Genomic DNA, 22,517 nt, shown 5'->3' with positions numbered 1-22,517 from the left:
GACGCTTGATGTTTTGTTTTAGAGCTTAGGTCTGTCATCTTGCACTGTGTAGCACAGGGTGTAACACTGGGTGCTACTGATCTTGCAATACCTGTACTTGTGTCTTGTATCTCTTTTACACAGGGCCCAATTTCTAAGAGCTGCTCAATTAAACTTTAAAAAAAATTGCTAAGCACAACAAAATAAAACAAGGTTACCAGTTAAAATACCATTTTACTCTCATTTTACTCCCATGGGAGCCAAGATGGTGTTTAGGAATGAAATAAATGGCCCAGTGACCAGGGGTGTATTTCACAAAGGTAGTCCTAACTTAGGACTAGTCCTAGGCAATGCTAAGAGATAGGACCAGTCCTAAGTTAGGACCAGTACCTCATCCTAACTTAGGACTGGTCCTATCTCTTAGCATTGCCTAGGACTAGTCCTAAGTTAGGACTACCTTTGTGAAATCCACCCCAGGGGTAATAATGTTCAAAGTGCAATTATCATTCTTGTGAATTGTGTTTTTTAAGGTTAAAAATTATTAGGATACACCATCACAAATCAGGCCACAGATTTTATTTTAAACGAAAAACAAATGTCGCATGAGTTTAGGATTTATTTGCTTTTGAATATGAAAGGGAAATATGAAATTGTTTCCAACCCTACCATTGACTGTGCAAGGCCCAATTTAATAAAGCTGTTATATGCTAAGCAAAAATTGAGTGGGCATGAGTTGCAACAATGTAAACTGTATGGAATTTTTGCTAGTAACCAGTGTCTGTTAAGCAAGAGTTTGTTGTGCTTAGCAAGTTTTTTATGCCTACAGGCTTTATGACATTGGGCAAAGCACACTTTGTGAGTAAAAATGTACACAAATGAACAGACTCCCCAAATGGTGGAATTGGAAATTGTGCAGAGATGCGTTTCGTGTTGTGCAAGGGGTAATAGATCTTTGATGAAACGTGCAAGCGTAAAAGGCAATCATTAGCCAGAGTTAAAGGCAACGCGTACATGCGTGCACATTTCCTTTGTTCATCAAATATGCCAGTCAATGATGCTACTGCATGTGCAATCCATCTAAAGGGAAGGGAATTTAATAATTGTTATGCAAAATTAACATACCTTTGGTAATATAGTTTTTATGTTAAATGTGTAAATATGGAAACTAAAGGAATGTTACAGAATTGGTAAATATTGGTAAGCAAACAAGCATCGTCTAAGATCACAAATTTATATAAAACTTACACGGTTAAAGTAGAAAACATCCATTGAAATATTTCTGTCTGAAATGTCATGATGAGAAATAAATAAAAATAATTTCCTGCTTGGAGTTTTTTGCTCGGTGAGCGTTTTTTAATTTTTTTTAAAAAGATGTTATGCAAAATGTGTATCTGTCTTTCACCCAGATGGCTGATCGATCTCAAACTTCTACAAGTTGGTCAGTTTATGTACACATAGTGGATTACATAAAGTGCCAGCAACAGTTTTGTTAGCAAAAAGCCAGTTCTCTAACGTTCCTTTAAGAGAAAGTCCCACCTGTCAAACAGAGGACTTTGAAGATGTAAAACTTTATGTTAATAAATAAAATAAAGAAAGAAACCAAACAAAGAAAATGTTGAACTTATTTAAATACATAGGATTGATTTATTTTATAAACAGCAATGATACATACATGTCGTCGCATTGGTGCAAAAATGTTGTATCTCCAAGTTGAACAAAGACAAACTTTGTGGGGTCCACTATTCCATTATGTAAAAGACCTTACAAGGGCCCTTCCGTAAGCCAAGTTCTAGAATGGTTTTTATAAAAAACCTTGTGTAGATATGATTTGCGGCATTGCATGGTTAGGTATCAATGTATGTGCAGTAACACCATGTGTGTGTATCTACTTGCCAGGTAGAAGTTGTTCTTAAGAGAACTGTCTTGCTATATATTCTACTACCGCAGAATAGATTTATCAGATTGTTCGGGAGACTTGTGTAGAACATCATGAATGCAGAGAATGAATGCAGACAAAGAGCAGGCCTTAAATTACATGAAGGCCATGGCTTTAGTTGCCCTGGTCTTGGCCTTGATGCACCTTCAAAACTTTCCCACAGAATTCAGAAGTTCTCCAATGATAGTGCAAAACAAAATTGGCATTGCCCTCTCAATGATTAAATTCCAGGCATGAAATAGTCTCTGAAAAGACCTGATTCTCCTTTGTCCGTGTATAGCTGCCCTTTTGAAGAATGAAATCATCACGGAGCCAAAATTCTGGATGGCCTTGAGAAGCACCAATCCCTCTAAGTTGTAGAAGCTAAGGACCCACTACCACCATCTGAAGTGTGCGTACGCTCTGTTTGCCTCACATTGCTTATGTAGGTCGTGTTTTCTCTTGATGACTTGACCCTGAAATGTAGGAGGGGGAAAAAGGTCAACAATTTATTGATTTGGACAATTGTATGAGCGAGGTTGGCTGTAGCATGCTTGGTGTTTATATCTCCTTGTGGGAGCTCGCCGAGTTCCCTAAATCGTCTAAACAAACAAACAAACACCCCAACAAACAAACAAACAAAAGCATGTATATATGCTTGTCTTGCTCTTTATACTACTGCCCACTAAGCAAAAGTTATAGTCCCGACCAATTTCCTACCCCACCAAGGTAATAGTTAAGAAACAGGACAGATTAAAGACACTGGACACCTTTGGTAATTGTCAAAGACCAGTCTTCTCACTTGGTGTATCTTGGTGTATACATGAATGCATAAAATAACAAACCTGTGAAAATTTGAACTCAATTGGTGGTTAAAGTTGCGAGAGAATAATAGAAGAAAAAAAAACACACTTTCAGATGCTTGAACTAGAGACCTCAGCTGAGTTCTCGAATTCAATTCAAATATTTTAGTGAAAAATTACTCTTATTTTCTCTCAAAAACTACATTTCTTCAGAGTGAGCCGTTTCTCACAATGTTTTATACTTTCAACAGCTCTCCATTTCTCATAACCAAGTAAGTTTTTATGCTAACAAATATTTTGATTAATTACCAATACTGTCCAATGCCTTTAATCAACATAAATCTCTGGTGTTATCCTTTGAAAAAATGTTGCACCATGAAAGAAATAGAGAAGATATATGTACATGTACCTGGTTGTTAAATGCATCCAGTAGTTCTAGTGAGAGCTTGTCCGGCATATGTACCTTGAGTGATTTAGTGTGACATTCATGTAGTAGCCACTTCATTGCTAGGAATGTCTGTCGACTAGGCGTCAAAGGTGTCGGAACCTAGATGCAGAAAATAAAATCGATAGTTACTTCCACAATGCATAATGTACTTGAACAAGTAAGTACAAAGGCTTATTGAACAAAAGACTGAAAGAACAACTTGAATAAAAATTATATGAGACTCAATGAAATATAGGCAAATATGGGAGGCATATTAAAAATACAATGTCTTGTATAGAAATGCCTTATACAACATACATGTAGTGGACGTATTTGCTTATTATAAAATTTCCACACAAAATGACAAAAGGAAGGAATAGACTGTGCAAATTTTGTGCCTATCGAAAAACAAGAATTATGCATTTGAAGAAATAGAGTCACGCACACAGTAATGCAAACTGCTTACCAACCAAAATGACCTACGGCATAAATGCATAAATCATTATTAGAATGATGTTTAAACCTGAGCAGAGTCTTTCTCAAAAGCTTAAAGGAACATTACAGAATTGGTAGGAAAACAAACAAACATGTGAAGATCACAGATTTACTTCAAACTTACACGGTCTAATGATGATAATAGTAGAAAACATCCCTTGAAATATTTCTGCCTGAAATGTCATATTTGATGAGAATAAAATAATTTAACTTTGCGTTTGGAGTTAATCGCTCAGTGAGCGTTTTATTCATTTTTTGTTTTCATCATTTTCATGCAAAATGTGTGATCGGTTTTTCACTATTTTCTCATGACCCAGATGGCAGATCAATCTCAAATTTCCACAGGTTTGTCAGTTTATGTATATGGTGGATAACATAAAGTGCTCACACTGCCAGCAACTGCTTTTAAGCAAAACCAATTCTGTAATGTTCCTTTAAACGATGTGAATTTCCATCTATTAAATCCCTTTGGTCTTGTGGATTTTCGATGTTTTGTTGTTTAGCCTGATGTATTAATCTGGAGAGTGACACAAATCTTCAATTGCTCTTGTTAATTCTAAAAATTAACCTTTCTCCGATGCCCTACTTCAAACCAACAAACAAATTTCTCTATGAAAAAAAAGACAAACAGAACCCTAGAATTCACAATGACATTAAAGCAAGTGTCCTTCAGAAAACCAGCTATTGACAGCAATTATCGAAGTGCTCCAGAATTGTTTTGGTTGAATAGACAACCGAGTCATGCCAATCAGTGGCTAGCAATCGTTACTTGACACTAATGGGTGCTATTGTTTCTTTTTTCTGGTGGTATAAACTGATAAATGTAAACAACTGCAGGACAATAGCCTGCTCACCGCGGCATACACTCATGACATCTCCACTGAAGTGGACGTGTGTTTATGCAAGGTGAAGAGTGACTGGTGTTGACTTGTGTTTTGAACACCCAATCACAGCCTTGGGTTTGCAAGAGCGGGCCCCGACTAGCCAATCACTAAACGGACAAACTCTAAAAATAATACCGGACATGTGTAGTTCAAAACGGTTGCAATTTGTATTTGTGTAGATGATACACATCTTATGCTGTTGTGGTTGTCAGTTCAGCCAATCACAACTCACAGAGGTCATCGGCTTTTGCATGATGTAAGGAAACTGACCAATCAAAGACCATCTAATCTGCATATTCACTGCTGATGATTGAGTTTAACCAATCAGGTGATAGTTTGAGTATCACCACACTGCTAGTCAACCAATCAGGCATCTACATGTCCCCTTATCAGATTGTAGAATGCAATCATGGTTAAAGATGATGCCAAGTTTAATTTCTTTCACAGTCTGTTTTAAGCTACAGAAGGACCACCACAGCTGCACAAAATTGCGTTCCGCTTGAAAATACTCTCATATCCTCTACACTTGTTAGACTAAGCTATTTATTTACTTGTTTTTCCGGTCCATCGCCATGATTTTTGTTTGGCTTCTCCTGACGGTTCTAACACAAGTCAAAAGTGACTGCAGTCAGTGCAGCACGACGAATCGTCAGCTGCACAACGCCCAAAACAAAATCCTCCAGAACAACGTCTACAAACAGACAACGGTCGCTAACCACGTCATCTGCGGACGAGATTGCAGCATGGATAAGGAATGTAAGTCCTTCTCCTTCAACGACTGTAAGAAAGTCTGCGAGCTGAATACTGCAGACAGAGCTGAGCATCCTGAAGACTTTCTTAGCGATCAAGAAAGTGTGTACTTTGACTCAGACAAGAACACACCTCACTACTCCGTACCTGATAGCTCTTTCATCCGCTACAAAAATTGCATGGAGATTTTGCAGGCGGGAAATCGGGAAAGTGGTATTTACACGATTTACTTGAATGGCTCCGACTGTGGTTTGATGGTGTACTGCGACATGGAGACTGCTGGTGGGGGATGGATCGTCGTTCAGCGACGTTTCGACGGCAGTGTGGAGTTCTTCACGCGCAACTGGACCGACTATAAGTCCGGCTTTGGGAACGTTTCGGGGGAGTTGTGGCTTGGTAATGACAATCTAGTGGCGCTGACCAACGACATGACACACGGACCGTGGATGATGCGCCTTGATCTTGGGCGTAATACTGGTGCCAAAGCTCACGTGACTTACAAATATTTCAAAGTATTGGGTGATCAGTACACTCTCCACATCGGTGGATTCGACGAAGATAATAGTACGGTGCGTGACTCTCTCTCTAGTCACAATGGGAGTCGGTTTTCGACATTTGACAGAGACAATGATGAAAGGTCTGACGTGTTCTATGCACAGCAGACAGGAGGCTGGTGGTATAAAGATTGGATGACATGTCGCATAAATGGCGAATATTTCCCACTCCCCGGCATAGGGTGGGTAGGCTGGACCACAGCACGCCTCGATAAGAGCAATATGAAAATACGCTAAGCTTAAATACCAAGAGACCAGCAGCTGATTTCACAAAACGCTAGGATTAATGCTATTATCTCGAGTTACATGTGTAGTAAAGGTTCAATGCGTCCCAACGTCTATGGTTACGGCACTTAACACGTCCTGAGTCCTTTGATAAATCCTAAGTTAGGAAGAGTTTGGTGAAATCAAAGGCTGGGCCCAATTTCATAAAGCTGTTAAAGCAACAAATACTGCTTGACAAATTTATCTGCTAAGCAAATATTGAGCATTGCACCAGTCACAACAAGGTAAACTAAATATAATATTCGTAATATTCGTAATTATTGTATTTCTTGTGCAGTCAAATTATTATAATAATTATTTCAAATGTCACAAATTAACAAAGAAAACCTGAGAATGAGATTCCACCTCCATTTCTGGTTAATTGTAATTGTATATAAAACAAGAATTTCACCCAACTGATGTTCATGTTACATGTATCATTAAACCTATGTAATGGTCACGCCGATTCGGGCATGATTAGCAAATGGGGTTTCTCAAAAAAACGCATCCATGTTCCCAGTTGTAAAATTGTTTCAAAGTTACTTTAAAGAAACATTATTTTTATCATTTCAAACTGTTTTCATACACAAATGGATATTCCAATTTTCGAGAATTCTGTTTGAATAGAATTTAAAAGAAGATTTTATTTCATAGAAAATGTTGGCGTTGTTCAAGTGGTTTTGTCGTTTCCAATATCTGCGAGACATGCCAGTTTTCGACTTCACCCAAAACTGAGACAAACTTGAACATTAATATTTTATTTTAACAGAAAGGGACAGTAACAGCTGTCGATTTCACAAAACTTTACACAACTGCATTAAGTCCACGCAATATTTATTACGTAGGTCTGCACCACAAGATTCATACACAATTAAAATTGATATTAAAACTTTGTGAGATCAGCCACGGGTCTTTCAAGCAAGGCTCAGGTTTCTTCTAGACAAAACAATCCAAGGAAGAATTCTGCAAACCCAACTTTCAACTTCTTCGAGTGACAGAGAGGTTTCAGCTCCGAAAAAACTCTAAAAGAAACTCAGCATCATCCATGATCTGCATTATGTAAATTATCTTTTGCACCAACTATAAAGACTTTCATTCTGCAAACTCGCCTTCTACAGTCTCTACAGAACTCTTTTACAAATATTCTGTGGATACTACAAATACACTTAAAACATTCTGTGCCTTCTTGAGACTGTACAGAATGACATTTCAAAACATTCTGTGCCTTCTAGAGAATCTACATAATGACATTTAAAAACATTCTGTGTCTATTACAGACTCTACAGAATGTCATTAAAAACATTCTGTGCCTTCTACAGAATTGACAGAATGTCATTTAAAAATGTTCTGTCGATTCTACAAAACATTATTCTACTAGCTTAAATTCTAGCCCACCCTAAACATCCACAACTCCAACTCCAACCTCAAAACCTCATTTTGCACGACTTCAACCCCAACCCCATCAACAACCCTAATACCCCTCCAATACTACTTCGCCCCAAGCCCACCATCAACACCAAAACTCCAACCCCCATCTCAAGTCTCAACACCTCAGTTGGCATTGTCCCAACCCCACCCTCAACCCCCAAGCCACTCCATCCTCGAACCCCACCCACAACCCAAACCCCCCACCCACAACACCTCAACCTCACCATCACCTCACGGTCGCAACACCTCATTTTGCATGGCTCTACCCCCCCCCCCACAAACCCACAACACCACTCAACCTGGACCCCAGCCGCAACCCACCCTGATCAAGTACCCTCACCACCTCATTTTCACAGCCTCAACACCTAACTTTGCACGGCTCCCACCGCAACCTATCCAAACTCTAAACCGCACTGCCTGTAGAATGGTTCCCTGTTTGTTTTTTAGAACCAGTGATTTCATTGGATAATCGTGCAGTGACGTATAGCTTTCTATATCTGTGTTTTGATTGGTCCGAGGTGACATTTGGCAGCTGCACTTGGTGGTCATCTGCATATGAATTTAGGTAAAAGGTGAAGATGGACAGGGATGACCTAGGCTAGAGACCACTCTCTGGAGTTATTCACAAGCCTCGAAGTGTGATGTCAGATGTTCAGGCTACACTGCCTGTACCTTTGTACAGTATATCTATCGTTTACTTTGACAGTCTCCTGCTTTGACTAGAGCAAGCTAGTCGAAACTATACCTTCCGCCCGGGAAGTAGTAAAAAAAGCAGAACTGAGAAGTCTCCTGAACATCCGATAAATTCTACACCGCGGTAGTAAAATAAAGAAAGACAGTTCTCTAAGAACAAACTCTACCTGACAAGTAGATACACATGTGGTGTTACCGCAAACCAAATATATACTTTGACATAGTCACCAATAGGTGGCAGCAGATTCTAAAGAGCCAGTGAAGTTGCTGAAGCGTTTGTTCCCTTTTCAACTTTTAAGTTGGGAAGGAGTGCATTCTGCTCTACCAGCAAGGCTCCCAGATGATACACATGTCTGCATCCTTACAGAGTGTGAAGGGGTAATATATCTTTTAGTTAGTGGGATTACAAACTTTACATGGTGGGAGTATGACTAGGTGAGGTTTGTGGTAGCATGTGTAAATCTCTCTTGAGTTGTTGCGACAAGAACCTGTGGTTTGATCATTATCCTCTTGAAGACGATTAGAGCTTGATCGAAACATTAAGTTGTCAAACACCGAGGCCCAATTTAATGGCTGTGCTTACCGTCAAATTCTGCGCTTACAATCACCATTCTCTGCTTACTGTGCAAGCAAAGAATGCCTTGTATTGTGGAGTACACATGCACACAAGCAAAAATTCCTTGCCAACCAGTGAAATACACTTGACATTAGCGTGGAATTCTCTGCTTCCGTAAGCACTGATTATTTGAGTATAATAAGCAGAGCCATGAAATTGGGCCTGGTTCTCCTCAAAACCAACACCACTCAAAAGAGATTTACACATGGTGATACCGCACACTTCACTCGATTAGAGATTTACACATGGTGATACCGCACACTTCCCTCGATTATAAACAGTTGGCGTACCTGGTAATTCTTTCCACCTTTCTTGACGACAGCTAGACCCATGAGAGGTTTGCAGTTCTCTATGGCCTTATAGAAGATGACACGAGGGTTGGTCTCGACGCTTGACTTCTCCGCCTCTAGGGCTTTGTTGTATTTCTGCAGTTGATCAATCTTGATCTTTTCTAGAGTCTGCAGAGTAAACAATTCTCTGTAAGCTTCAAAACTTTTTTTAAACAAACTCGAGGGGATATAACTGCCAAGCTAGCAATAGCCAATCTCTCTCAAATAAACATCGCTTTAACCTCTATGATTATGAATTGCACAAATCATTAAATTGTGATACAGTAATTAGAGGCAATACGTTATTATAGTCATTGTGAAATCAGAGGTTTTCTTGGTAGGATTCTTGTTGTACAATTGTGGCAAACAGGAATGGAAAAAGCTGTCAATATTGTTTGTCATTATATTTCCCTCATTAAGACATTAAGTGTAAGCGTTCAGAGATTCCATCATACCATAACACCTTTTCCTCAGGGCAGAGGTTCTGCAAATTCTCAAACATCAACCTAAAATCCCACAACTACACACATGACACATGTATTTATGAGAACATTTGTTGTCTTGTGTTTGTCAAGTCAGGGTTTCACTGTAGCAACAATATTTTCAGAGGAAAATGGTCACTAAAAAAACTCAAAAGTTCTAAAAAATATTCCCGCAGGTCAGCATGGAAGTTCTTTTTGCAAATACGACTTGAAATGGTGAAGAGTTAAAGGCACTGGACACTATTGATAGTTTAATTTTTAGCATAAAAAATTACTTGGTAACGGAATGGAGAGCTGTTGATAAAACATTATGAGAAACGGCTCCCTCTGAAATAATGTAGTTTTTGTGACAGAGGTACATGTAATTTCCCATTAAAAAAAATAAGACTTAAGCTGAAGCCTTTTAGTTATGCATCTGACATTGTCTGTAAGCACACAAAGTAATGCAACAAGGAGGTTTTTTCTTTCATTATTCTCTTGCAAATTTGATGAACAACTGAACAATTTTTTGTGCATGTTTAACATGCATAATGTTGGGGTACACCAAGTGAGAATACTGGTCTTTGACAATTACCAAATGTGTTCAGTGCCTTTAAAATGTTGTTAATGTTTACACTCACCTCATTCATTATTTTTCTAACAGTTTCTTTTTTGCCTTTCTTGTTCATGATGTTGACAAACTTCCTGAAATTGTAAACGGAATTCAAAATATTAGCAAGAAAAGTATACAGGCCTGAATTTCATCTTAAAGAGAAGGCAAGGCAATTATTATTTTGAGAAATGAACTTTCTCGTGAACATTTTAAAGTCTATGGGAATCTTCCAGGCATGATGCTTTTTTTTTTTTAAAAGGCAAGGACACCAAGGCATTTTCACCATGGTTAAGGGGCAAAGGTAGGTTTAGGATACAAGGACTTGTCCTGTCCTGAGTTGACTTGCTCGACAATGAAACCAATGTCCATGCGTCTGCGATCTAAGTGTGAAGTTTGAACCCTGAAGAGTTTGAGAGTTCACTTTGCTGGCAAACTACTCACTTGATTAGTGGATCATGCAGCAATGACGAAGATGAACTGTCACATTTGGCTGCTTTCACAGGCGTGCTGATATCAAACGGCAACGTGTCATCTTCATAAGCCTTCCTGTTGACTTTAGGCCTTACGTGGGTGGCAGGGTAGCGGCTGTGTCGTACCTGGATGAACCTAGTGTATGTTGTTAAAGTGTACAAAAAAGGACATTATACAATTGTTGAATGCATTTGAGTTGAGTGTTCTTCCTTAAAAGGCAAAATATACTTTTGGTTTTTGGAACCATTCGATTGTTTCATTTTATTTTAATCCTAAAAAGAGATGTTTTTCTATTATTTTTGACTTGCGGTAACACCAAATATATATTGATACCTCACCATGCAATGCCTCAAATCATATATTTCTATTAATACACAATCTCAAAAGGCGGTATTTACAATTTTAAAGTTTTAAAGATATCTGGTAGTGGTGCTAGATAGAATGGAATGGTCTCATTTGTACTTTGCTTTGTTCGTACAAACACCAAGACACCGATCACACAAGGGACAATTTGCTACCACAGGGCAGGATTGTAAACATCAAAACCAACTGTTAATTGTTATTATTATTTATTTGGCAATTCACATAAAAATACAAATAATTTATACGAAAAGGAAAAAGCTCTTAAAAACATTAATTTGATAAATATATACATCTGGATAGGAAAACAGTAAAAAAGGGGGGATACATCAAGATATAAAAAAGGAGGGCAGGCAGTAAAAGAGAAAACAAAGTACTACACGATTGTGGACACCACAACAGAAAGACATCAACAATCCAGGTTTGCCAGGACTGACAAAAGTGCCTGCACTGTCACCAAGAGGTGTGTCAGTCCAACCTGGAAGGACACGAGACAAAAGGACAAACAATTTCACATAACAAACAGGTTAAAAAAAAAAAAAAAAAAAAAAAAAAAACAGTCACAGTGTTTGCTTGTTTGTGTTTGAAACACAAACAAGCAAACAAACAGAGGGGGAGGGGTTTGGGAAAATTTTGTATCCTGCCAGCATGGCCAACACTTTTTTTTTGCATTTCAATTTCATTAGTTTATTAATAATAATACTTATTAATAGGCCCTACTTTTGAAATAAAGGAATTTTAAGTTTCCGTATGACATGGCGCCACCAAAAATAAGTGAAAAAGTGGTGGCGCCATAAAGAAAGTTATCTGATTCTGAAATCAATTCTAGTTTAATACTTTTAAAAATGAGTGAAAAGTAAGTGTTAGGAAACGGAAATCTTTCCGAAATTTGCTCTATGGTTGGATGCACAGTAATCCAGTTAACTCAAATGACACTCACTGCATGCACTGACACTCACACAGTTTGTCCGGAATCTGGACCAAAGTTTCTAAACGTTTCGCTATCAAATTTACAACTTTTCAAAGAGTGCGACACAATTTAAATATGCATGAAAGAAAAAGAACCCCATCAAAATCATAAGTTTAATAAACAGTCTTACCCTGGTAACCAAATGCCGTATTTAGCCTCAGAAATGCTCAAGTTTAACACCGCCCGGCAAACTCTCATGGGCAGCGCCATCTTGGATTAGTCCGTAGACATCGTCTGCTAAATCATCCAATCAAAACACAGTGGAAGACTCCCCAACACTGAGACTGCGCACATTTGTCAGCAACGAAAAGACAATGTAAATAAATATGGCGTCGCAATATTTGAGGAGGTGAAGAACTGCTCCCAAAATCCGATTCATCCCCGCTTTAGGAAATTATAAATAGTTTATTTACTCCCAACTAGGGATAGCTAGATGTCAGTGTATATCGTCTAGGGTGTTTTGGTGAGATTTGAGGCAGGCGAGCCGGTAAGATTTCCTTTTAAAAATATGCTGTTTTTTCGAGATAAAAAAATTATTTAGACAGCTTTGATGTCGTATGAAAACTCTGTTGTTTATTAATTTACAGCTGTTTTGTGTGAACGCTATCGATGAATCATTGACATTGACACCTTCTTTTTGTGCCATTTTTCTTGTTCTTTCTCTCTCAGGGATGGAGCTCCGAGTTGGTAACAAGTACCGACTGGGTCGGAAGATTGGAAGTGGCTCATTTGGTGACATTTACTTAGGTTTGTTAATTTCCTTACTTCCACAAATAAATAAATAAATGTTTAGATTCTCAAACAACAAAATGGCCGGTAGGCTACTGTTCACAAACATTTCTTTGTTTTAAAGCTGGATCTGGATGAGTGAGAATAAAGATGACTGATGATTGTTGTTTAATGATACATTATTATGGTGATAATAATGTTTCATCGGACATTGGACAAACAAAGTAAACAACGAAATACAAATAGATTTTATGTTTTGTAAATTTTTGACATTTGTTATTATCACTCAACAATAATTTGATTGAAGTGATTATCAACATTTTCTCAAAAATGTAAATGGTTGCTCTCATTTTAAGCTTTTTTTATTGTTGATTTTTAATGATATATCATGAATAGAAAACTTTCCGTATCCATCCTGCCACCACTTTAAACTTTTTCAATCATTTTTACCACACAGCATCAAGGAAATATTATTATTTATTTAAGTTAAAATAGATAATAATTTTGACGCGCGAGCCTCAAAAACTAAGTTTATAGTCATCGCTGAGGCATATTAATTAATAATTGTGTTTTTTATGTTCGCTGCGTCTCAATTTCCATCGCAAGATGAATCGCGCGATCGACAACAACCCGGCCTCAAAAATCAGACAACAAAATTAAGCAATTTGGCTGGTTCTGTTGAAATAATTGCTAGAGAGGATGCAAGCAAATTGTTATTGTTTGGACATAATTCATATCAGAGTGTGATTGGTGTGAAGGATTGTATTGACATATACAGCAGACACGAAATGCACCTACGCAAAATTTGCGTCTGCTGTTTCCACCATTTTACTAAGGTCAACTCATTTGTGTACATTTTGGCCCCAAGAATTGGGGGATTTTGAAAGGTGCGGGGCTGTGCGTGCAAGCGTGTCGTGCAAGGTGGTCAATAGGGGGTACATGTACATGTAGCATACGAATTATTCTCAAATTTTGATGCCCAATTAACACTTACCACATGGAACAATAATTTGTCATAAAAAAAGGAATAGTGTAGTGGTAAATTAGAAACATACTGTAAACAAATACCCATACAGACACCCCTCTAACTCAAATTATTTGAATTATGAACAAGTGCAGAAGCTGATAATGGAAATCCCGTTTATTATTCTTATACTATTTGTGGTCATGGATCATTGAAATACAATACATCATCACAGAAATAAAGCTGGATCCTTTCAATAACAATTGTCGTCTTACTGGACTGATATAATCTTTTCAACGATTACAAATTTAACATGTCAAAAGTATGCAATGACAACTAAATGAGGACAATCTGCTTGAGCTATACTTAAATAATAGATGGATTTTTTTAAATCTGTGTATGACATGGCTTCATAATTTTTGGAGTGAAATTTCGTGTTATGTCTGATATCTTGAAAACTAAGCATGCTAAAGTACATGTACAACACAAAGCAAACCTATGTCAAAACAGGATGGCGTATAGACTGGTCACACACCGTATACAGAGGTCGTTTCGTTTAGAAATAAGATTAGCGCTATTGGGCCATTAAGCTGCAAACCCAAGGAGTACATTACTATTAATTTGGTCAATTTCCTGCGCAGATTCATTTATGGTCAGTGAACACACAGATGGCAGGCCCAAGCTAATGAAAATATTACATCAGACAAGGACACTCAGTACCTGCATGTAATAAATGAGCAATGCATTCTGAATCTGTATGAACCAGTGAACAACATTGGGGGGGGGGGGGACTGTCTACAATAATATTCACTGTACTATTTTCTGATTGTACTAGTAGTGGCTGCCTTGTTTATTTTGTTTACTGACCAAATGAATCATAAGGCTTCAGCAATTATACCCTAATAGGATTATGTACTCTGTGCATTCGTAATATCACTCAGCTGATGTGTACAATACAATTACAGTACTATAGGGTCATTCTGCGACCATCTTGGTCAAGTTCTTTGCATCCACTAACAGTAAATGGTGCTAATATTCTGTGTACAAAAAGGAACCAGACCATTTCTCTTCACAGCCTCGGTTTGGTTACATGAAGTGAAATGGGTGAAAATCAAGAAGGCCGGACCATTGCAAACACATTCCTCTATCCAAATACGTACACAGTGATTCGTACAAGGCCAGTGCAACGCCTTGCTCTATATGCTAAGTAGACTAAATTTCAGTGAAAATCGTTGTTTGCGCTTATAGACCAAGAGCGAATGGCGTCATCACATACATAATGTATCTATCCATTAGCTGCTCTAGTGTTGACACTGATGATGCATCTTCCCTGTGACTGTGACACATACCAATGACACCATTCATGTGTACCTTTGTGGGTGGTTTGAGAAAAAAGAAATAGCCATTGCAAACGGGCAACCAAAAGGACCTACCATGCCTACAGTATAGACCTAGATGTAAGACACAATTTAGGAAAATTGTTTGAATAATGGGCATAGATCATTTCACTGGTTTTTTTTTATAGAAGAAATCAGGAAAAAAACTAATAAATGGCATCAATTCAGTTTACGATTGATTTGATGGAGAAAATGTGTATTGATAAACAGTGACTAATGTAACAATTATGCATACCATTATGCATACAATAAATCAATACCTGTATGTAATGATTTTTTCATTGGGAAGTACCCCCATTTTTCTTGCATGATGCATGCATTTAATATTGGTGAGCATCATAATAAACAAAATAGTGGGGGGGGGGTAGTCACCATGTCGTTAAATCTCGCTTTTGGTATCACGATTTACCCTTTACTTGTTCAGTGACTAGCTAGCACGACCAGTTAGCTTGTTAAGTCTTTTCATATTTCACCAGCTTTTTCATATTCAAATGAAATACATAGGGATGTTTTCCAAGACTGAACTAGCCAGCCAGACCACTCGGAGAGTATTTTAACTGGTTCTCGTGTGTTTTAACTGGCGTTTGACCAGTGGACTACTGTTCAAGGAAAGAGCTGGTAATGGTGATTTCGAAAAGAGCCGTTAGACTAGACGTTTCAGACAATATACTCTGTCTGTCGTCAGAATCCTGTCCGAAACATGGAGTCCAACAGTTCTTTTCGGAACCACAATCACTCAAAATTAAACTATGGTACGTGGTGTCCCTGCAAATATCTTGCGTTATTGTCTATCACAGAATTAATCTCATGTTACTGTTATCACGCATAGCTCTAAGTCAGTGCATTTTGCATGAATATGCTCAGCGCCCTAGAGCCTGCCTGCTTGGCTTGATTACTACATTGATACTATTGTTATTATTGTTGTTAATATTATTGTTACTGTTTTTATTACAGGGACTAACATTGGGACCGCTGAGGAGGTGGCCATCAAATTAGAATGTGTCAAAACGAAACATCCCCAGCTCCATATAGAGAGCAAGTTTTACCGTATGATGCAGGGTGGTGGTAAGTAGCTCCATTTAATACCTCCATAAGGTTTAACAGTTAAAGGGGGAAGCCAGATTCAATTTGCAAAGTGTCCTTCTAAGGCAGAGACTAGGTGCAACAGAGGCTATGGCCTGGGCCCAATTTCATAAAGCTGTTTACCCCTTAGAAGCTAATTGTTGTGCTTACTCCAGCAGAAAAATGTGTGTAAGCATAAACGTATAATTCACCATGATTTCTCGAGTAAGCAGAAAATTTCTAGGCACGTGTGCACATTCACCATGAAGTTGCATTATACCAGCACTTGTGAGCTTACTACAGGTTAGCTAGCATTCATTCTTGCTTACGCTAAACAGCTTTATGACATAGAAATTCTGCTAAGGGACGCTGCTCTGTAAGGTAAGCACAAAAGGGCTGCTTACATGTTTTATGAAATTGGGCCCAGCCTCGGTGTAAAGTCAGGCCTGCTCCGTATGGTATTGGTGACCCAAATAATCCTAGAATTCAAAGAAGATGTGATGAGTAATGCAATATGAAGCCCTGGGAGATATTTGGTGAGGAGTTCTTTGTGTGTTTCAGATGTGGGCCAGATATAAACCGCATCAAGGCCCGTTTTCTCAGAAAATCACTAAGCAAAGAACATCGACAACCAATTTGTTTACATTCTAGCAAACATTAGCAGTCATGCAATGTACACTGAATGGTTGGTTACCTTTATCTGCTGAGCTAAAATTATGTCTCTTCTCAATAAATCTAAACATTGAGGCCCTTTGGCAGGCCTGAAAATTCACCTTTCAGAAGGCAAGGCCATTTTCAGTTTGGAATTCCAATCCATTGGAAAACCTTGAATTCTACGATACACTTATGAATGGGCACCAAAGCAAAGTGGCCTTTGTGTAATTCTAGACCTGCTTTGGTTTCTTGAAGAAACTCTGCTTGAGAAAAAGGCTCCTTGTTGCGAATGCGATACAACTTTTGACGTCACTAATTCGCAACGGATAATTCGCATCAGTTGAAATTTGCTCAACCCCCTGTGAAACAGTTTGTATCACATTTGCATTCAGGAAGTATCAACCGTGGTTGTGTATTCAGAACAGAATTCTTACAAACATGGTGTGTATGCGAATGGTGCAGAAAGTTGTTGATTACATGTACTTGTAAAAGCACACTTACTTTGTCTGCTGTAGGTTGCGATTAGTTTTTTTTCTTGGCTTCTACGTTTAGCTGAACGTGTAGGCTTATCCCAGTTGTTTTTTTGCAGAATATTTCAACATTGTGGTCATAAACATTGCAAATAAATTCAAGGATTGACAATTGAAATCATTGAGCACCAAGTTAGACGTGTCTTAAAGTTCTTTGTATCCGATTGCAATAAGAAACCCCCAAGGTTTCTAATTATAAAAGTAAAATGCCAATAAATTTCCCTTAAGCCTTGACTTGATCAGGAGAATATTATCATGTAGGCCCAACACTAAGAAAAGATACATCAAGGCCCCTACATTTGTACTTGTCATTCTCTTGTGGCCCTTAATAAACCTTATCGCAAATACTGTGAACGTGCACGTTAGGCGTTGAATGAGGTGCATTCTGGTCTAGCTACTCATCAAACCTGATAGATAGCTAAACCAGCATGCACCTCATTCAACAGTTACCTCTTGGGCAATAATAGAATTGAGCATAATAGAGCCCCTAAACATTATTGTGGCAGTTGGATGTTTGTAGATTCAAATTGCTACAAGTTGAGCAATGAGCCAAGCAAAAATAGGGGAAAAAATAAATAAATTAATGTGCAGCCTGTCCAATTCTGTAATATCTATTGGCAAGAATATTTTGTTAATTCTTGGAGTGGTCAGCAAATCAGAGCCCCCATTTCACTCTACATGTAGTTGGATCTTGTTGCATTGAGCGTAATTAAAATTGTCTGTATTGACAATGTTCATAATTTAAAACAAATGGTGGGATAGGAGGTTATTTATTTACTCTGATCCATGTACATTACACGTACATGGTACAGATTTTCTATTTCAATCGCTTGTCTCATATTTACTGAACTTTAATCTGTGGATTACCGATTAAGTAATTGCATTCCTTGCCAATTTCAGTCAGATGCACAATTTCCTCTGTGCCAACTTTCATGAGGATTGGATGTACTCAGAGTGTGCAGTGTACAATTCTACACATTGTATAACGATTAACAATTTGTTGTACAGTAGATAAATGGATGACTTGACCATCTTGGGATGTCAATGTCATCTTTGAAGAAAGTCTGGAAAATACATGAACATTGTGCAATGTGTTTGCATTGATGCATTTTCATCCACATTTTGTGTACACGTACGTACGTTTACATTGTCAGAGAGTGTCCTGGTGTTTAAAGACTTCTCCGCTAATACTCTGTGTGTATGCGTTAGCCACTGAATAAGGTGCATTGTTTTCTAATTAGCGAAATAAGTTCCTCTCTTTTGGTTATCAAGAATAAAGCAAACTGTAGAACAGAAATTCTAAACGACAAGGTTGACTCCTTTGTGTTTAAATTAATGACTTGTGTGCTTCCATGCACTATTATTGTCTAGGTACACATGGTGTACTTACATGATGGTGTTTTATAATTCAATTCAATTCAATTCAATTCAATTTTTTTATTTGTCCCACCATGTAGGAAACTCTGTATGAATACATGCAATAACAGAAAGAAAAATAAAGAATCTTTATGAGAAAGATTTGACATTCGTACACATTATGTAAAAATTTTACATACATGATGCACATAGAAGTACAAAAATGATGTACAACATGTACATAATGCCTACATGCAGTATATGAGTTATGTACATGTGTACGTACAGCAAACGTATACTGTCCATCATGGTGCACAATAGGACACGGTCTGAACTGAGATTGAAATAAATGTTAATAATGATGATTGCTTAAGATTATCGTGCATTTCTTCGCATAATGTGATGCCAGACACCTGATCATGCTCACCTTCACACCTACAAGACATGTCAAACATGGAGCACATGGTATTGTCTCCACTCATAAAAAGAATCTCATGGGGGTTTGTATTGGATCATTTACAGTACCCAGCGAGAGGTGTTTGCTTTGACTCAGGTTTATGTGGGGGGGGGGGGGGACTTAACATTATGGTGTACTCTGGTCTACATTAGTGATGTTGCTGAAGGCAATCTTGGAGTGTGTGGAGAAACAAAGTTAATGTTTTTCTCAGAACACATCTTGCATTGTACAGTTTAATAACATTTTGATATCATTTTGTTGCGCTTGAGCGTTATTGCCGTTCATAAATACTGTGCACAGTAAATTTGTACATTTTAACATCGTACACTTTCATGTGGAACAGGTTCTGTAAATTCATCAAGTGCAATACACTATGACACTTACATGTGAGCAAGGAACTCCGCACTTACATATTTCATGGGTTAGCCAGGAATTTTTGCTTTTTATTGCATACATCTACCAGTTCATACTCCACATTAGGCCCTTTTAGCTAGCGCAGAAAGTCAGTGCTTGCACCGTAAGCGAAGAAGGGTGATCACAAACAAATAATTTGACGGTAAGCAGAGCAATCAAATTGGGCCCAGGTCCCTCTGTGTTGCAGCTCTCTCAATACACAACTGTACTCTAACCCCCTCTTTTTTTCTTCCTACTAGTCCCCACCCATCCATTTCAACATATTGACTTGTTATATCAATGAACGGATTGAGTCATCTCACGCTCGCATACCTCCATGGCTGGGGGGAAAATTATGCATAATGTCATGTGTGCAGGCCAAAATATATAATGATAATATACATATCTGCCATAATGAATTCGTTCTCATACCGGTTGATTGCTGTGTAGTGTGTACAGAGGCTACTTGAAGGCCAGGTTTAGGCCTCCAACTGTTGTCCTTAAATTCTTGATTGTTCTTCCTGACTGCAAAGGTCTTGAGCAAGAGTCGACAATGTATTGGATTGGTTTTAATGATATCCAGATTCTTGTATTTTGGATTTTATTTTCATGCTAAATATTGTGAGCTGCACCTTGTTAGTACATGTGGCTCCTGTATCCCTGCCAAAATTAAATTCTAAGACTGATTAATTTTTAAGATATTTAAATAAGGGATGCCACAGAAAATAATAATTGATAAAAAAAATTTTTTAAAAAAATGCTAGCTCATTCAATAAAGTGCTGGCATCTTAATCAGGAGGTCGTTGGTTCAAACCCTGTTCTAGTAAAACAAAAATTCAACCCCAAATCTTGAAGAAAAAGTCACTATGTACATGGGATGCCAAATAAATATATTTACAAACAAAATTAAGTAGTGCTAGATAGCTCAGTTTGAATAGTGTGGCACATTAATCAGGAGTGAGTTGGTTCAAAACAAACATTTTTCAACCCCAAATTATGAAAAAGAAAAGGCACTTTAAATACAGGAAAACTGATTAAAATATTGTAAAAGAAAAATGCATTAAACGAAAAACGAAATAACTTTATTCTACAGGGCACATACACTTCAAGAATCAATGGATAATCTCAAAATAAAATACTGTAATAATTTCATTGGCAAACAAAATTAAGCTGAGGTTATGCAATTTGATATTAGACCAATTGATTTTCAACTCCAAGGCATACATTGAGGCAAGGATGGTTCAAAACTTACATTTCCATATAATTATGCTTGAGACACCATGGTTGTTCTGGTTGGGTCACACTGCCTTAATGCACCTATGTGCACCTTGAAGACCACACCCAAGTTCTTAAGATTTGCCCCAGTGGCTGCACATGGAATATCATTGGGCAATGCCTGTAGCATGCATAAACAATACTTGTTTTTGTTGGTAACTGGTAACCAAATCTGTCTGATTGGCAGTTAGCAGTTCCTGACACAACCAACCAGTTACATGTATACCAGTTTAGAATAACATTCTTATTTCTCAAACTACTCTAACTGGTTTCCACAGAGAGTGTTGCCTCTCTCACTCTACTGTGTCCAATTCAATAGAGCTGCTTAAAATCGCAAAAAAAATAGCTAAGCACAACAAAAGTATGCTTACCAAAATACAGTTACCATTCAAAATACCATGTCACATATATACAATTTGTGACTGGTATCCCGCTCATTTTTGCTTAGCAGACAATTGTTAAGCCGGATTAAGCAGCTCTATGAAATTTGGCCCTTGTAATCATTCATTCAACCTTGCTAAATATTCTGCTAATTCCTCTACTTGTGCATTCCTACTAGTTAGCTGAAAAGAAAAGAACACACAAAAACTACATCCAAAGGTTTTGGTTGAAGTTAAAAGAACACAGAGAAACTGCAGCTGAATGTTTTTGATGAAAATAAAAGGACACATAGAAACTGTTAAGCTGATGATTTAGGCTGCAATTCTGTCAATACTGTGCCTCAGTAATCCTACATTATAAGAAACAGTCTTTGAACATTCTAACTCTAGTATAAGACCAAAATAAGTGCAGGGATACAACAAAAGACTGGCCCCAACAAAAGAGACATACCTCAAGGAATTGCATTTGAAAGCATTGGTCTGGTCATGGAGTTCGAACCTCAATGGTCTGGTTATTTTGCTGCACCTGAAGTAGATCAAAACATGCAAATTGTTAGACACTTCCATTAAGTTAGGGAGGTAAGCTAAGCAAAGGAATGAGACACTGTTTTCAATTGTTAGAAAATAAACAAGAGGGTCATTTTCTTTTCAAGTGCCTTTTTGTTGTTGTGTTTGAAAAAGACAATGATTAGTTATTTTTATGAAAAATTAATTTTGATATCAAGTTGAAAACCACAAGGAAAACTGGTTGTTGGGTAATTTTGAAATAATTTAGGGTTGATTAAGAAAAAATATTTTAATTGATTGTGTGTAATCTAGCTCACTAATTATACAGATTTTCCTTTTCATTGGAACTTTCTTTTATGAAGTATTTTTAAAAGGTCTGGTGCTTTGTTTTTGAAAAAGCAAGGGCAACTATATTTCTATTGGAACATTTAAAGGGACACCAAAGCAATGACCAGAGGCAACAAGGCAATTGTCACAGTTGCCCCTCAGTGTAAAGTATCTGGTCTGCTTTAAAAACAAGCAAATAAAATAAATACTTTTGGAAATCTTCAAAACTACATATTAATGTAGCTATGCAGCTTTGCCACAATTGAAACAAGCAAAGAATGTGCACATAATCCTTGACAGTTACAAAACTATTTTTTGTTTCCTTTGTGAAACAGTATCATTCATTTTTTATAGTTCAATCAAGCATGATATTCTTCCTACTTAAGTCTGATTTGTTTGCCCTTGGAAAAATTATATAAATTGTGATTAATTCGCCTGGAATATCCATTAAAGCCTACACCTGTAAGTCAGCCC

The 22,517-nt window shown here is 37.6% G+C and overlaps 2 protein-coding genes across 3 annotated transcripts in view; one reads left to right on the top strand and one right to left on the bottom strand.

Annotated features, from left to right (window-relative positions):
- Positions 1 to 1,600: 1,600 nt before the first annotated feature.
- LOC117292246 (28S ribosomal protein S7, mitochondrial-like) lies at positions 1,601 to 21,042 on the bottom strand. Of its 2 annotated transcripts, none has more exons than XM_033774231.1 (6): positions 20,807 to 21,042; positions 10,653 to 10,817; positions 10,240 to 10,303; positions 9,099 to 9,266; positions 3,107 to 3,244; positions 1,601 to 2,370 (listed from the first exon to the last, which is right to left on the bottom strand). In XM_033774231.1, exons 1-6 carry the CDS (start codon positions 20,812 to 20,814, stop codon positions 2,290 to 2,292), a joined length of 624 nt encoding a protein of 207 aa, XP_033630122.1. In that variant the 5' UTR covers positions 20,815 to 21,042; the 3' UTR covers positions 1,601 to 2,289. The 2 variants fall into 2 exon arrangements, with proteins under 2 accessions (XP_033630122.1, XP_033630121.1); XM_033774230.1 differs by lacking the exon at positions 20,807 to 21,042 and adding an exon at positions 12,143 to 12,248.
- LOC117292245 (casein kinase I-like) overlaps positions 12,321 to 22,517 on the top strand; it is a 35,813-nt gene continuing 25,616 nt past the window's right edge. The window contains exons 1-3 of the mRNA XM_033774229.1: positions 12,321 to 12,499; positions 12,682 to 12,759; positions 16,057 to 16,167. Coding sequence (XP_033630120.1) covers positions 12,684 to 12,759; positions 16,057 to 16,167 — 187 coding nt within the window. The 5' untranslated portion in view covers positions 12,321 to 12,499; positions 12,682 to 12,683. The remainder of the gene's footprint in view (positions 12,500 to 12,681; positions 12,760 to 16,056; positions 16,168 to 22,517) is intronic.

Source organism: Asterias rubens, chromosome 7 (genome assembly GCF_902459465.1).
Source record: "Asterias rubens chromosome 7, eAstRub1.3, whole genome shotgun sequence".
In the NCBI taxonomy this organism is placed as follows: domain Eukaryota; kingdom Metazoa; phylum Echinodermata; class Asteroidea; order Forcipulatida; family Asteriidae; genus Asterias; species Asterias rubens.
This window is presented reverse-complemented; position numbering and strand designations above follow the sequence as displayed.